General features: G+C 37.8%; 1 protein-coding gene across 1 annotated transcript in view; it reads right to left on the bottom strand.

Annotated features, from left to right (window-relative positions):
* Positions 1-16,395, bottom strand: part of CAMK4 (calcium/calmodulin dependent protein kinase IV) — a 144,288-nt gene that overhangs the window by 56,354 nt on the left and 71,539 nt on the right. Inside the window, exons 3-4 of the mRNA XM_061443073.1 lie at positions 9,627-9,689; positions 8,848-8,930 (exon numbers count right to left, since the gene is read on the bottom strand). Of these exons, the coding sequence (XP_061299057.1) occupies positions 8,848-8,930; positions 9,627-9,689 (146 nt within the window). The remainder of the gene's footprint in view (positions 1-8,847; positions 8,931-9,626; positions 9,690-16,395) is intronic.

Genomic DNA, 16,395 nt, shown 5'->3' with positions numbered 1-16,395 from the left:
GGGATAGTGACTGATGCACACACCTCTTCATGCAAGACTGACAATATCTTAAAATCTTGGTCAGCATTGGCTGTTTCCCTGGCAGTGTGACTTCTCAGACAAGACTGAGAAGGTGTTATATGTCCTTCCCTGGGCAGCACAATCCTCAGAGCCTCTCCAAGCCTTGCACTGTAACCACTCCTGAAACTTGTATATAGAGAACACCAGGGGTGGAAGAAGCAATGGAAGCAGAACAAAATGGCACAAGAAATGTGTACTTTACCAGCTCCCTGACCCTGAAACCAAAGCCTCTTTCTCTTTTCTTTTTCTTGGATATGGGAATCCAGTGCAATGGCTATTCTGGCAATTTTAAACAGAAGCTGTTCTCATGACTCCTTGTGATCAAGAAAATTTGAACTCTTACCCACTTTAACAAACTTACTTTTTCCTACCCTAAACTGTAAATGGACTAGCACTCCTGTTCTTACCCCACTTCCCTGCTTCCCTCCCACACAGACCACTTTACCCATCCTCAAGCCTCATGTGAATTCTGAGCAGATAAAGTCTTTTTCTTGCTTCCATTGCCTCAGATTAGTAAGCACACTTAGTTTTATGCTAATCAATCTGAACAGGTACTCTAAAATTTGCAGTATTTAGCTCTTTGCCACTATAAATACTATTTCTGCATACTGTGGAATTGGTTGACTTTCAGTATTAAATGAATCTAGAAACATTCATGTAGCCTTCAAAAGGTCTACTAAATCTATTTAGCCATCCAAACCAGTAATATTTTTAATCACTCTATCAATTCACAGCATTACTTATCTTTCTTCCTGCTATATCTGTATTTGTTTTTCAGTAACATATATTAAAAAAAAAAATCAGTGTTTCTAGGCTCATTTTCATTCTTCCTCTAGCTGGCTTTTATTCAGAACTCTTGTTCCACATTTTACCTGTGGACTGCATCCTGTTACATCATGTACAGTCTCAAGCAAGACACTGGCCTTTATAAATACAAGATCTGTTCCAATGCCAGAATGTGCTAAGAATTTTTAAAAGTATTTGTTTCTTTAAACCAAATGTCAATTTTCCTGAATTCTTTTGTAGTGATATTTTTCTGTACATATCCACTTAATTCTTATGTAAATTCTAATATGTCTTTAAAATGAAAGATTTCTACAAGGTAAAGTGAGACTAAAAATGAGAAGAAACAGGAAAAGAAAATGACATCATTGCAGGAATTACACATTCTCAGTGAATGATTCACAGATCTACTGCCTCATACCTGTATGGAAGCAATTCCAATTCCTGGTTGCTTTGATGAATTTGTTTAGTTAAAAATTAAGGTTTCTATCTAAATATTTATGTATTTTCCATACTACAGCATTGAAAAGTAATAAAAAAAAGCAGCTCTGATTCAGTTTGTTGATTCTTCCTTATTTTACATCCATTTTCCTATTTTAGCACAGACCAGCTGTTACTGTCACTGATGACTCAAACTGTCTGCCCCTGATCTGACAAAAGATAATGGGAAATACAGAAATGTGTTGGAACTGACTCCAAGTCAAACAAACTAGACATTTTTCTTCAGTACCTCATTCAGAAATGAAATGCAGCATTGTGGTCGTTTAGGAAAGATATTTTCCTTCCATCATTATTAAGTAAGAGGCTGTTTTTCATAAATTTGGCATACAGGAGAATTTACTGAAATATTTCTTATATCCCACACTAGGGGTTGTTTTCTCTTCTGACACTTTATTTCCTATTCAGCATTTCAAAGCGCAGAACTAAAAAAGTTTCTCAGAAAATCTTGAACTATTTCTTTGTCTTTAACAAGAAATCTTTGGATTTCTTTGTCTAGCTATGGGCACCGTGTTACCAGAAAAAATGCGGAAGGTATTCAACTGACAGCAATTGAGACATAGAAAACATGACCAGGGACTAAAGATTGTAGGGACTGTGAATATGTAGTTTTCCACAGTCCGCCACTGCATGGGAGTTTGCCACAAAGTACAAAGTATTCACTTTCTCTCTACCTGCTGGGAACAAGGAAAAAAAAATTGGCCAAATTTGAAGAAAGAAAATTTTTAGTCATACTGAAGCCAAATCTAATTACCAGGCTAGAAAGTCACTGGAATAGCTTACATAAGATTAAATGAATCTTACTGCTTAAGAAAAAAAACCCCAAACCCTGGAAGCCCGAGGATAGTTGAAGGACACTGCCTGAGGTCAGGTGAACAACCTGCCTACTCCAGCCCTTCATGCCAAATCTGCACAGCTGTAGCTGCTGTGAGGTTTTAAACACATTGCTCCAGAGCTTATTCTGATTCATTACTTAATTCCCAAGCAGAGTGCAACAGATGGCCACTGAATTCTGAAACTGGGCACTGTTTGTATAACATACATTATGTTTATGTCTCTCCATGTCATAATCTGCAAGAGCATTCATATTATTGTTAGTCAGTTCAGGATTATTTCAGTCTCACCTGTTTCAGTTCTCTTTTGGCGGCCTTGGCACCTCTCAAAGTGCGTGGGTGCATGATATATTCTTTACTGCAGCAGCTAAGTTTCAACATTGAACTGAGAAGTACATTATCTGTAAAGGATTTGCTTAATTATCATTTAGGACAAGCTTTTTGGTACTCTGGATATTTAGGATAACTGTACTTTCTAAAACATTTTATCTTCTCTTCATACTCTTGTCGTAATGCAAATAGAAAAAAGCATTAAGAAACAAAATGTACAAAGCACTCACATCCCAAATGCTTTTATAATTTCAGGAAAGGTGTTGAATCAAGGCATAGAACACACATCAGTAGGTTCTGGGTTAGTCAGATACTTCTTGTATACACTATGTAGGCTACTACTATATAGGCTGTATATGTGTATATATACACACCCCTCAACTTGTCACCTGCACGGAGCTGTAAAAAAACCTCTCTGCATTTCAAATAAATATGAAAGCTAAATTTGTTAATACAGTGGAAATCAGCTACTGCTGTATTATCTTCCTGTTGATTTTTACAGATATATCTCTCCCAGTTCGTCTGGTGTCCAAGCCATGTATATCTACATTACAGTGGTGAGGCTAAGGCAGAAACCCAAGAATATATACGCCAGAGATGAACTAATAACAAGAAGTCTTGGTCTTTAAAATACCTAACAAACTATGAGGTTTTGCAGGCTGATGTGTCCTACTTCCAAAAGGCTTCACCAGTTTTCTGAATGGGCTAGTAGCATACAGGCTGGTCCCGGCTAGGACATACCCATGCTAACAATTCCTGCAAAGTTATCTCAAGGCCAGAGGACATTTTAAATTAAAATGTTTTAAGACAAAAGCTTTCCACAGTGGTGTTAAGAACCAGGCAGGCTTTAATGTCACATCAGTTCACATTTAGACAGTGGTAGGAAGTCAGGCAGTTATATAAGTGCACCATCATCACTGCTTGAATTGTTTAGTCATTTATAAAACTGCAAGTGCATTCCCTTTGGTGGCTGGTGTTTCACCCAATTCTAAGTGCATTTATCAACCTCACTACAGTAGTATCCTATGAACAAACATTTATAAAAGGTCATTTGTACCTCTCATCTTGCATACAGTATTGTAGTCGGTAGATACTGGCTTACTTAGAGTAATTCTATCAAGTGACAGAAAATAAGGTGTTGACTACAAAAGTATAAAGCACTATTACAACTCTCTCCAGGAAGGAAATATCAAATTACATTTGAAAGGCCACAAGAGAGCATTAACACACATTTCTTTACTCTTAAATTACTGGATTTTAGCATCACTGCAGCTGAAATCAAGAGACACTAAGTGAGCTATTATGACATCAAGGAGCGTTTTTACCAGAGCTAATTTGTGTGTTCTCATTTCAGAGAGTAAGGCTCAGTTGGTGTAGTCAAGTCAGACCTCCTTTTTTTTTTATTTTTATTTTATTTTTGCTAGTCCCACTTGAGGGTACTTTAACTTGGTCATATGAAACAGAGTCCAAAGCCCAAAGGAGTGCTCTGACCCCTGTTCAGAAGATAGACTTCCACTGCATGAGACCAGAGCTCAGGAATAAATAAAATACACTGTTCTACCACTAGTTTATAAAAGACAAACCACCTGTCCTCCTCCCCCACTTTAGTGACTGATTGATTCCTTGCCTCTTTTTGATGTCCCTCAGTAATTCTAATTTCCATAATCAGAAACAAGAAGCCTGGGAAGACTTTGTAAATTTTGTCCATAAAATGTAATCGGTCCATCATCTCTCTGAAAGGAAAGTTCTTTAGAGCAAGTAAATAATATTTTTTCGTCATTGTACACCCCATAAAAGAAGATGGTATCAGCTTGAATATGTATTTCTCAGAGGAAATTAGATGAAATCTGAAATGGAAGTGAGTTAAAATACTGCCAGGCGTAAGCAATATTTCTAGACAATGTTTGGTGCAGTTAATAAGAACATGAAGGAAGAAACAGAAGACTTTGTGATCAAGATGCCAAAATACAGACAAGGAGAACTTGTGGATTGACATTATTATTTGAACCTGAAAAATGGGAGCTTCTAACAAAAACTATTCTTCAGGTATTCTGTCTAAAATGAAGTTAAAATAGAGGTGATTCATCTGAAAGGTGCTAATATGAATAAAAGCTGAAAGGAAAAGACAAAGTTAAAAAAAAGTTAGCCGATAAAAGACAGATACCAGGCTTCGCTGTGCTGAAGTGATCAAGAATCTTGTTAAATACACCATGCAATAGAAAAGAAAGTCAAAGTTAAAAGTACAAAAAATTGTATTTAAGTAAAGAATAATGAAGGCACAGAGGGCAAAAGGAAGAGACAAGAGAAGAATACACTGAACCAAGCTTAAGAAGAACCATCATTATTCTAAAAGGAAAGAACGATAAAGAAAATTGAAGAAATCCAATGGTTAACATGATCACAATGGTTAACATAGAAAGTGAGACCATTAGCTACTTACCTAATCAAATCTTTGAAGAGTCTAAGATTTACTCATTATTAATTAAAATGGGTTACAAAAGCAATTAGTTTGACAAACAATATGTCTACATAAATGAAATTATTCTGGGTTTGGGTTTTTTTGTTTTATTGTTGGTTTGGGGTTTGGTTTGTTGTTTTTTTTTTGTGGGGTGTTTTTTTTTTTTTCAGGAAAGCTACACTACTTGTGGTTTCAGTTCATTCTACAGCCCCTTATGGCCACTGCATTTAAACTTTTAAACTCTTTTCCACTACGATCTTCAATTCATATTAAAATGCTTGAGTCCATTTGTTTGAGCTCAAATTCAGTCTCATCAATCTGAAAGCATGTAGCGTGTTACTTCCATCATCTGCCTTTAGTTTTCTCATGCTCAATGGAGAAGAGCTGAAGTGGAGAGAAGCTTCCTGATTATAAATCTGCCTTTTAAAATTATCCACATAAAGTTTATTACTTTATTCTGTATGCACAGTATGATGTCATCCCTAATAAAACCAAATTTCAGTATGTCTTTCCATCACTCAAACTTCTCTTGCAAAAGACGTGACTATGCACTGAACATACATGCAATGCTCTTCATGAGAAGATGAGGTGAGAAGATTTAAGACAGGGATGAAAACTTGACCTTTATCTGCTGCTTTGCTCCCAGGCCTGAAATTAGCTATCCACAAGTGTAGTGGAAACATGGTCCTTTAAAGACTATCCAAATGCTACAGTAATCACTCCTCTGCATATTTGAAAGGCTGTGCTAATTTGGGGTTTTTGTTATTTAGCTGGTTCCTACCGTGGTGAGAACCAGCGTGATGGCAGCCTGCCTCCCATCGCTATTGTGGCAGCATAAGAAACACAGCCATGCTGGACAGACCGCTTCTGGGACACTCACAGTTATACCAGCAGGTTGTCCCTCAGGGCTCTGTCAAAATGCTGCTCGTTTAAATGCACTTCAACCACGCACTTCTGTTTTAAACATGCAGGAATGAAGGAGGAGGGCCAAGTAAATGTCAAAGTTATACAGCCAGCACTGAGCTGGAGGCATGGCGTCTGGAAAGAACTAGAGTATCAGTTAATTTTTGACCTACTGCAGTTTTTGTTTTGGTCAATTTGTCCATTGATCTGTCTTACTTCAAAAGACCTTTCTTACTCACTTACTGGATTGGCAATAACTATCATGCAAACTGGCAATGAGCATTCTAATTTACACAAACTTCGCCAATTTACTGTACAGTTGCATTTGGTTTGTTTGGAATCTTGTCAGGGTATGGCCTAAAGTGTGATTTATGAAGTCTGGGAAACAGATTTCATTTTAAAACTACAACCCAAAACCAACCTGATTTCAGCTCTATTAACTCAGTTGTGCTGATACTTTTGTTTGAATTTACCTCCTTTTGGGAAACGCAACTCAAAAATTGTCATAACGAAAGATCATTTTAGCAAAAATGTGGATGATTTGACAGAAATATTAAATATGTTGAAGGAAGTGAGTAATTCTATTATCTAGAACTTTTATGTTATGTGGCATGAAACCATTAGCACATCAACAATGGTAATAGGATTCCAGAATGCTAATCAGATCTTGGGTATTTATACAATAATTCATGATAAGGGGAATGTGTATATGAAAGAGTTTACTAATCCACAGGATAAATACTATTCAAAAGAAGAATGGACATCTGGAGTGGCAAAAACTAGAGCAGTGAAACAGGTGTAAGAGTAACTCCTCCAGAGTACAAAAGTTGTTTTCCTGTCTGTGTACTGGGCACTTATTTACAAAGTCATGTAGCTGTGCATTAAGCACATAATGTCCTCCAAACCCTTGGGGTAGTCCCTGGCCCACACACTCTCTGTACACTATCTCCTCCCAATGACAGCCATAAGGTGGATCTCAAGACAGCGTCACAGTTATTTCTCCAAATCTGACACAACCCCACTGCCCAGTGGAAGATCTTTCAGGGTCATTTTGCTTTTTCCTGGGATGGGAGTCATGCAAGCACAGAAGAAAAAGTGCACAAGGCCTCTCTGTAAGTCAGGACATTTCCTTCATCTCTTCATAAAAAGATGCATGGATTGAAAAGATTAATTGAGAAGGGAAGTCTGCCCTAAGGCACAAAGCTAAATTTACTCTCACTAAAATTCTGAGAGCAGCCACTGTATAGCACAATGCAAGTGTTAATCCTTCAGCCCAGATGAAAGAGAGGTGAAGGACAGCTAATGCTTAATTGAAGTGGCCAGTGTAAAACATCCTGGCTGCATATTTCTAACAATTTGCTGTTATTGTTGTTAAGCTTTTTGCGTTCTTTGTTTTATTGTTGGTGGGTGGCTTTTTTAAGGAAATCGCAGGTCAGAGAAGACTGTATATTTTCAGTTTCCAGTTCTGTTGCATATGGAGAAACGAGGATGCTGAATCCACAAGATCTCCATAGTATTAGCGCTCATTCGTAACATCGCAGAGGGGGGCACCACAATTCTAGCGTGTGACTACATGACTTTAGGCAATGCCAAACAGCTTGTCCTAGCCAAACTACTGGATTAATCACAAGATTTTTGGGAAAGATAAGTTCAAAAGCTCAAATCCCTTAATCACTGCTGAATACAGATTACAAAATGTTGTAAATGTTGCAACACTAAATCCTACTTCCATCAAAAAATGCAATTTCCCATCCTGGATCCCATGGCTTCTTTTATCTTCAGTTCTACCACACACATAGTTGCTGCTCAGGAGCCAATAATTTCACTGGCATCTTTATGTCTTCTTTTTTGCAAACTCGTCTTGTGAAAGACTCCTATAGAGTATCCAGCCTTCCTGAAAACTACCCAGTCTGAAGCCATGTGGATATATAAATGACTATGTGATAGGTTGAACACCTTGTGCAGTGTCCTGTCTAGCTCATAGAATCATAGACTGAACTAGGAAAAGATCTTGAAGATCATCAAGTCCAACCTGGAACTTGGCCCTTGTTTGTCTTATAGTACATTTTTCCTGCTTGCTTTGCCAACTAAAGATGACACAGGAGGAGCTGCATTTATTATTACCTGTTCAAAAATAGTTCATATCAAAGTTGTAGCTGTGACCATGGTACAAAAAAAGGTATGCTTTTGTTTCCTCAAATCAAAGATGCTTTCAGATGTAATCTTTGATGTGCATTTATGTAACAGTCCTCTAAAATACTAAACTTTAATTACAGAAGAAAGAAGAGCAAATAACTTGTCCTTACATGAGCTGGAAATGACCAACACCAGTGAATTCATTGATTTACTAAAATCAGTATAAAAAGTTTTTTATACCTTCTCTTGCTCTAAAAACCAAAATCCCTATCATTAAAATATTGCCCCAACACTATTATACAATTATTTTGTTTTATGTATATGCACCTACACGACAAGCAGGTGCAGCCTTAGAAGCAATACCTTCAGAACTCAATACCTGTCTTGCAGAACCTTCATAACCAGAGGTTCTAAAAGTACAATAAATACAAAAGAGAACTTCTTTCTTATTACTTTATTTACCAAATTTTTATCTGACATAACAGTATCCTCCGGGCAGGTTAATTTTCACCTATCATATTTTATAATGACATGTCAATGTGATTTGGCAAGTTTTTCCTGCCTCGTATCTGATGCGATGTACCTGCTGAGCACCTTCCTTCAATAGTTTGTGCTTTTCAAAATCTACTGACAATTTCCTCCATTTTCAACTCATGTATGCTTTCAAGAAAAAAAAAAATCCTGATAATCACATTTCCAAACACATTTTTAAGCCAACATTTATTTATGTGAATAAACCATATGCTGATGAAATAATTCCAGTAATTACTAACACTGGGATTATGTGCAGAGAAGACATCTGGACTGCAGCATTCTTGGGGAAAGTACCAAGTACAGGTAACTTACCGATCAAACAGCTCTCCACCTGTGACCAGTTCCAAAACAAGACTGATTTCTGTTGGGGTCTCAAAGATCTCCTTCAGTTTTATCTGGTAAAAGATAACAAAAAGGATTTATTTTGCTTATTTGTTTTCTGTCTGTGCATATCACAGGGCCAATAGCAGGAAGAGGACCACAGTCAATAAAGCAGAGGATGGGACCAACTGGTGCTGGTGTGTCATTTACCTTGCAGTTGAGTGAGTTACTGTGCATGTCCTCTCCCACTGACCTTTTATTTTTTTGCTACCTTTATCTCCTTTGCATTCCCCTCCTATTTTTTTTTTTATTTTCATACTTCTCATACCTCAGCAACCTCTGTGTAACCCAAGAATTTAAGATGATAAGTTTGTTAGTGCTTGTCAACACCTGTATGCCAGTCTTTCAGAATAACTGAAGGTAAGACCTTCCCCACACTCCAAGGACTGACAACACCAACTTTGCCTTTAATCTAGAGAACTTCTTTTGCATAATATCTCAGTCAATGCTGTTAAAAAATCAACATTTTATTTTAAAGTGTAAGTTTAATTCAACAGTCTTCTAAACCAAGCTGCTACAGTGCTCAGGAGAACCCAAAACTTAACACCAGGACTGTAAGGCTGTATCCAAGTCTGTATAGGCTAGCCAGTAACATCTTGAGGACAGAAATAACTTTAAAAACTACCCCCCCCAAAAAAACAAAAACAAAACCAAAACCCAACAACCTAAAACAACCCAAACATGCAGTGAAAGAACAAGCCTAAACTTACAATGTTAGGATGTGACAGGCGAAGAAGAACTCCTATTTCTGTGCGGACAATTTTCTTGTCTACCTGGTTTAAAGTCGGGAGGAAAAAGGGAAAAATTTATTTTTATGGTCACCATAGAGGCTTCTAGCTGGAAATTTCTAACTTTACAGGGAAATATGTAAGAACAGTATATTTCTAGTTGTCATAAGAGAGTAAGTTGATGTGAGACACACAAATCAAATATACTGTAAGGAGTAATCTTCCTTTAACATGAGACAAAAAAAACAGCTGCATCTAGTAAATGATTGCAAACAAATGTAAGTCACATGAGAAGCAGAATATACAAGAGACATCTGAAAAGATGCTAACATTCCATTTTTACTCAAGTTCTGCTATCTTCACTATTTTCGTCAGTTCAGTTTACACCAGAATAGCTTCCTTTCAATACAGTCTTCAGCAGCTGTGCTGGAAATAGTTTTCTCCCCTTAGAATGCGCACAACAAAGCAGTGTAACGTACTGCTTAGAGCAAGAGTGATGCAAAGGTCAAATGCCCCCAGCCATAGACTGTAAGGTTTAACTTCAACTTGCTATGGATATATCTAACGGAATGCTCTATTAATGCAAGAGACAATCTGTGGGTTAAAGCTCTGAGAGGATAGCCGTTCTCTTTCTTTTCCTTCTCAAATTGAAGTCTTTAAAAATCCAGGCACAACCTATGTGTTGTTCAGGGGCACTGGTGACTTCTCACAAAGAAATGCAGACATAGGAAGAGTTTCACTTGAGAAAGACAGTTGTGGCTCTCCCAGAGACTGAATGCTCAAGCGAGCAAGAAAGGAAAATGCGTGTAAGCAAGCTGTGGATGCTTTTATGCTGCTAAGGTAATTAATACATTTATGAAGAAAGTATCTGGTTTGCAAATATTCTCACAAACCCTAGAGAAATCCTACACTGATGACAATTATAAACTTATTTCTTCTATAGCATTTTTCACCTCAAGAGTTACAAAATGAATGACAGTCAGCAAATTAAGTCACTACCTGTTTCTAAACTGGTAACACAGATGGTATCAAGCAAAACATTTTTAAGGGGATGTTGTGGGGGGGCTTTTTAGTACAGACTTTCCATCAAACACTCTTTTGTAGTTTGGTTTGGGTTCTTTACATCATATAGGAAATGAACAGCCATAATACATAAACCTTTAAAAAGGATCTAAAACTACCTTTCAATTCTTAGTGAGGAAGACACATGCTTAAAAAAACAATCCTTTTTTTTTTTATCACCTGAAAGAAGAGATGCAGTTCTCAGTATTTCACTTTTTTTTTTCCAGAAACAACACAATCCAAGTAACAGTCACATTCAGAACTGCAGGATAGGCAGAATTTGATTCTCCCTTTGTGTCAATCAGGAATGATTCCAGATTAGTAATGCCACAGTGCTCTGGCAGTGGTGTAAACAAGTGGAAACTCATTGACATTTAGCTTCTTTCAGTGGCTCTGCCAGAAAGCAAAATGAAAGAAAGAGAAAAGAACTTCGGACAGATTTAGCGCATGTAAAGCAGAAAGCAAAAATCAAAAAGGAAATACTCAGTTACCTGAACACCTAATTAGAGGTAAAGGACGTGGTCAGTAACTAAACCTGCACATGCAAATGCCCGCTCCGGGTTCAAATACAGGATCCTTTCAGGTTTGTGACCCTCACGGGCTGTATAAGCTTTACTGCTTCCTACTCCTAATGCAAGTATTTCTTTGCTCTTGCTTGCTACATAGATACTGAGCAGCGGATTTAAAGAATGGTCTGCTGTGCAGTTTGCATCAGCCTGTGGTCTTACTCATTTTCAATCTCCCCTTGGCATTAGTGCTATAATTCAACTCTTGGTTACTTTAGTGAGCACAAGTGCACAGTCAGGGGCCCCAAAGATCTCTGCTTTGTAGCAAGAGGCTCTTGGTGATTCAGCGAATAATACAAGTCTGGACTGTTTTCATTGCTTTGCACCTAAGACATGATCAGAAAAACTGATGTATAATATTGCATGGACAGTCATTTCCCCAGGATATTTGTTTAGGCTGTGTAATTTACCTTATCCAAAAGGACCACTACAAACTGAACAACCTACTACTTGTCTTCTGCATTTTTGAAAATGTTCGTGTACCAAGCATTCCTGGCAACAAATATGGAACCAGCTGCCAAACTAAAGATGATTCCTTTTGGCACTGAGTAGTTACATCTGAGAAACTATAGAGGCCTCCTCTCATCTTGCAGATTACTTTGTGTGCTCACACTAATTCTGTACTGGGTTGTGAGAATAACTGTTTGGTTGATTTTAACATTGGTTCAATTTTACTGAGCTGTATTTTCTGTTTGCAAACTTGAAATTGCAAGCAATCAAGAGGCTTTTGTTGTGATATGCCTAGGAAGCAGCACGCTGCTGTGGTACATCAATGCCAATTTGAGAAGTCATTTGCTAGGTAATCCTGAAATGGCTATTTATCAGTTCTTCACCACTGACCCGAAGTGTGAAGATGTCATTGCTCATAGACCAAAAAAATCAAATTTGTTAGATAGTCTGTAATTACTAAAACCCACATCCATATGCATACACAGTTTACCTGTGGAGACATCCACATGAAGCACTAAGCCACAGAAATCTGCAGGAACTGCTTGTAAGGCTCAGTACAGTCCTGTCTTGTGCTGTGGCTTGCAGTGCTCCACAGTTCACTTTAATAATCAAACCAAGAGCTGTGACTGTAGCCCAGGTAATCACCTGCATGCTGGCTTTAATCTAGCTGGAAAAAGTATCTGTAACAGCAGCAGAGATCCAGTGACCTGACCTTGGGAGCAAAAGGCAGTCCAAGAACTCACTGAGCTGAAATGTCTATCTAAACTGTAGCTGGATACGTGACTAGACAAATAGTACCATGCTGTGTGCACTTAAAACTGCAATTGTATGTCTTGTTTACAGACAGACAGATATAATATTAACAGAGTATATCACGTGACTAAGGCCTAGGAAGTTAGGACAGCATTTGCAAGTGTGAGCAAAGGATATTATCCATCCCTTTAATTGATATGAAAACATTTTCATTAAAAAAAAAATAAGTAATTATTTCTGGATTATTCCTAGCATTTTGTTTCTCAAATTATTTCACTTCTCTAGAATTAGGCATTTATCTATTTTATAGATACGTGTCTGAAAACACTGTGTCTTTAAAATTTGATACTGGTCATGCAGTGAAGTAGCACTGGGACTATAATCAGCCTGATTTATTTATTATATTTAATTTATTATGAATTTAATTTAATTTATTATTAGATTTAATTTATTTTTAATTTGGAAATCAGAAATTTCTGATTTATAAATTTCAGACTATTTTTATGGGAAAAGGGCTGGAAAAATCCTCAATGAAAGTTGAGATTCTTCCATATTTCCATGCCGTGAGATGGTGAGGTGGTGTGATGCTACAAACCCCTGAGATGTGAAAGTAAATTAAGTGAAACAAGAAAATATTAACTGACACTAGAAACAGATTAATCCAGCTGCTACCTTGCAATATGGCACACCATCCTGAAAACAGGTGCCCAGCCAGTGTACCACTGAGACTTAGCGGAGAGGAAGAAGACCCCATTCCTCATCCTGCAAGTACAGACTCCCCACTTGAACGATTAATAATTCCTCAGGGCACCATGGACATGGAGTGGCACATCTGGCCAGCTATGACCACCACACAGACTGAGAGATAATGCTGTGCCCAGGCAAGTGGTGTAAGCAGCCAATGCAAACTGCTCCAGAGGAGCTTCAAAAACACTGACCACCTCAGGGAGGCTGTTCACTCCAGCTCTGCACAGCTCCTTACTTAATATCCCCTTACTGACACACATCAACAGCTCTAATTTGGAGGTGAAAGAGGATGGCGGTGATATGAGGAAAGCAAGTGACTGGAAAACATAGGGTCAAAATACTTTTAAATTAACTTAAGGGACAATGTTTGGGTTGTAAGTCTGTGGTGTGATAACAGAATTTAGTAGTCTTACTAACAAGAGTGACCATCCTTCTAATGAGTGAATTATTTCTTACCATCCTTCTAATTATCAGTTAGTTTGGAAACAGTGACTCCCGAATATCAGCTGGCTTAGGATACTCCTTGTCTGCCCATCCTGTTTTTCTCGCAATAAATTTACGATGTTCACACTGTTCTAAATCTTCGCCAGCTATCAGAAAGCTACAGATATGGCTGGTTTCAGCTAGTTTTGTGATTACTGGGGCATCCAACTGTGCCAAAGGTGAAAAGTGCACCATGATGAAGACTGCTTACTTCATCTTGAAGACCCCTGCCCACATGAGGAAGACCCCTGCTCACGACCATTGGAAGGCAGATAGCAAGCACCGAAAGGGAGGAGACTTATGATAATGAGTACCTAAACTATTTGTAATATCCCTGCCAATCTCTCAGGAACCTAACAAATACTTATGTTTGTATGTAACAAATATCTGCTTGCTTAACCCCTCAGTGTGCAAGTCAGGAGGAGCAATCCCCCTTGCACCCAGCGCCGTAATAAACATACCTGCTTTATAACTCTCTTTGAGTTGAGGATCCTGATTTTGTGTTTCAGGAGGATATGGTCAGAGTGATGGTGTTTGTCTTCCCAAATAACTGTTAGATGTGATGGAGCCCTGTTCTCCTGGAGATGGCTGAACACCTGTCTGACCGTGGGAAGTGGTGTATGAATTCTTTGGTTTGATTCACTTCTATGTGTTGCTTATGCTTTACCTATTGATCTGCCTTTATTACTTTTTCTAATTCTCTCTTCCATTCCACTGAGGGCAGTGAACAAGTGGCTGTGTGGAGCTGAGCTGCTTGCTGGCTGGGGTTAAACCACAAGAATAGGTTACTGAGATTTTTTATTTTGAGCCTCTGCAAGTAAACTTGTATTATTAATGTAAAGAAAATAGACTACTACTAAAGCTATTATTGTCTGTGCGCATGTCCACACTTCTAATTTGTGTCTATAATCCATCAATTGATGCATATTCTTTAGACTGAACACACTTGCATTGAACTACTGCCAAATTACATCAATGTGGTTGCATTCGTTCTGTTACGTGCCTAAATATTTTGTTTGTACATGCAAATCTGCTGGCTGCAAATACCAATTAGCTGGGCATGTGCAAGCATATGCTTTTAAACAATGAAAGAGAAATGCACTATTGCATATGATATTACTGTTAATATGTTAAATGTGAATTGTTCTATCAAAGAAGCCATACGTCTGTTTCTCAAAAAGCACAGTACATTTACAGCCAAACCATTTGATATGTAGAGATGATTTGTGGGATTTTATAGACTTCAGCACAGTAAATCACATGCTGACATACCTGTTTAACAGGTACCTTCATCTTTTAATATATGATTTCAATGGTAAAGCTGATCAGATGTAGATAATGTTCCTCAAAGACACACAAGCCTTTGTGAATAGGTTCTGTTCCTCACCTACATTAACTTGGTGGCATCACTGAAGGGTGAAGGATGTTACAGAGGTACAGCTTGCACAATGCTGGTCATTTGCCATGCTATGTTTTATGTCTTGAGTTTAAAACAAGTCATTAGAACAGGCCTTATTATACGTTGTGGTCTAATTATCTGACTAATCTGGTTGCTATTTCTGTTCCTGACTCATTTATACACAGGTTTCTGCAAATATGTTTGATAACTGTTGAATGGTTTATATAAACAAATTTCAGGCTATTAGGTATTCATGAGCTGCTCATTTCAGCTATTCACTATTTATAGTGTGTTACGGACATTTCTACTGTTCCCAAAGCTGGGTGGAGGACACTTCTAAGACACAAGAACAATGTGTAAATCAAATGGTATGGCACTTTTAAAAAAAAAAAAATCAGAATAGTTGCATTTTTAGGATTATTTATAAAATTGTACTTGCCATTTTCTTGCTCATTTTTGCTTTTCACCTGTATAGTTACAAATCCCCAAATTTCCTCTCTTCCCAGCAAAAAATGTATTAATCAGCTTTTATTCTAAGTGATGTAACCAGTTTTAGACATCTGGCATGCTGTAAAAGGCTTCACATTCATACAAACCATCCTAATAAATAAATTGGAAAGTAACAGTCCCTTAGAAATTGACAGCTATAAGGTGATAGGACACTTCCTACCCACAGCATTTCGTATTGAAGGTCCTTGAACTTCTTAGGAGTCCTCAGCTGCATTATAAAGATCTGGAATATGCTATGTTGATTACTGTTATTATCCAAGCGCAATGCTTGCTGCAATTTAAGAAATTGCATATAAATAGTAAGTTCATGTACCCATCCTTCTCTGAATCAATTCACACCTACAGATCCATGTAAACCTTCACCATCACCCAATAAAGGTTTGATGTACCAGGACTACCATTAATAGTGTAGTCTCTACCACAAATATCAAATTATTCCTTGTGATCAATGTACCAGTTTGGCAAGGATAAAGTTTGTTTTCTAGTTTGTTTTCTACACAGGAACTTGTACAAGGTTATATTTTGGATTTGTGATGAAAATGGTGATGTTTTAGTTTATGGCTGAGCAGTGCCTGCAGAGAGCCAAGTCCTCCTCTGCTTCTCATGCTGCCCCAGGCTGGGGTGCAACAAGGAGCTGGAAGAGGACACAGTTGGGAGAACTGACCCCAAATGACCATAGGGATATTCCATACCATGTAACATGGTGCTCAACAGTAAAAGCTAGAGGAAGAAGAAGGAAAGGGGGGATGTTTGGAGAGATGGTGTTTGTAACAAGTGACCA

This window comes from Pezoporus flaviventris, unplaced genomic scaffold, assembly GCF_033815535.1.
Source record: "Pezoporus flaviventris isolate CSIRO_AGI_PZ_B2104156 unplaced genomic scaffold, CSIRO_AGI_Pfla_v1 ptg000285l, whole genome shotgun sequence".
NCBI classification, from domain to species: domain Eukaryota; kingdom Metazoa; phylum Chordata; class Aves; order Psittaciformes; family Psittacidae; genus Pezoporus; species Pezoporus flaviventris.
The sequence above is the reverse complement of the archived record's forward strand: the minus strand, read 5'-3'. Positions and strand labels throughout refer to the sequence as shown.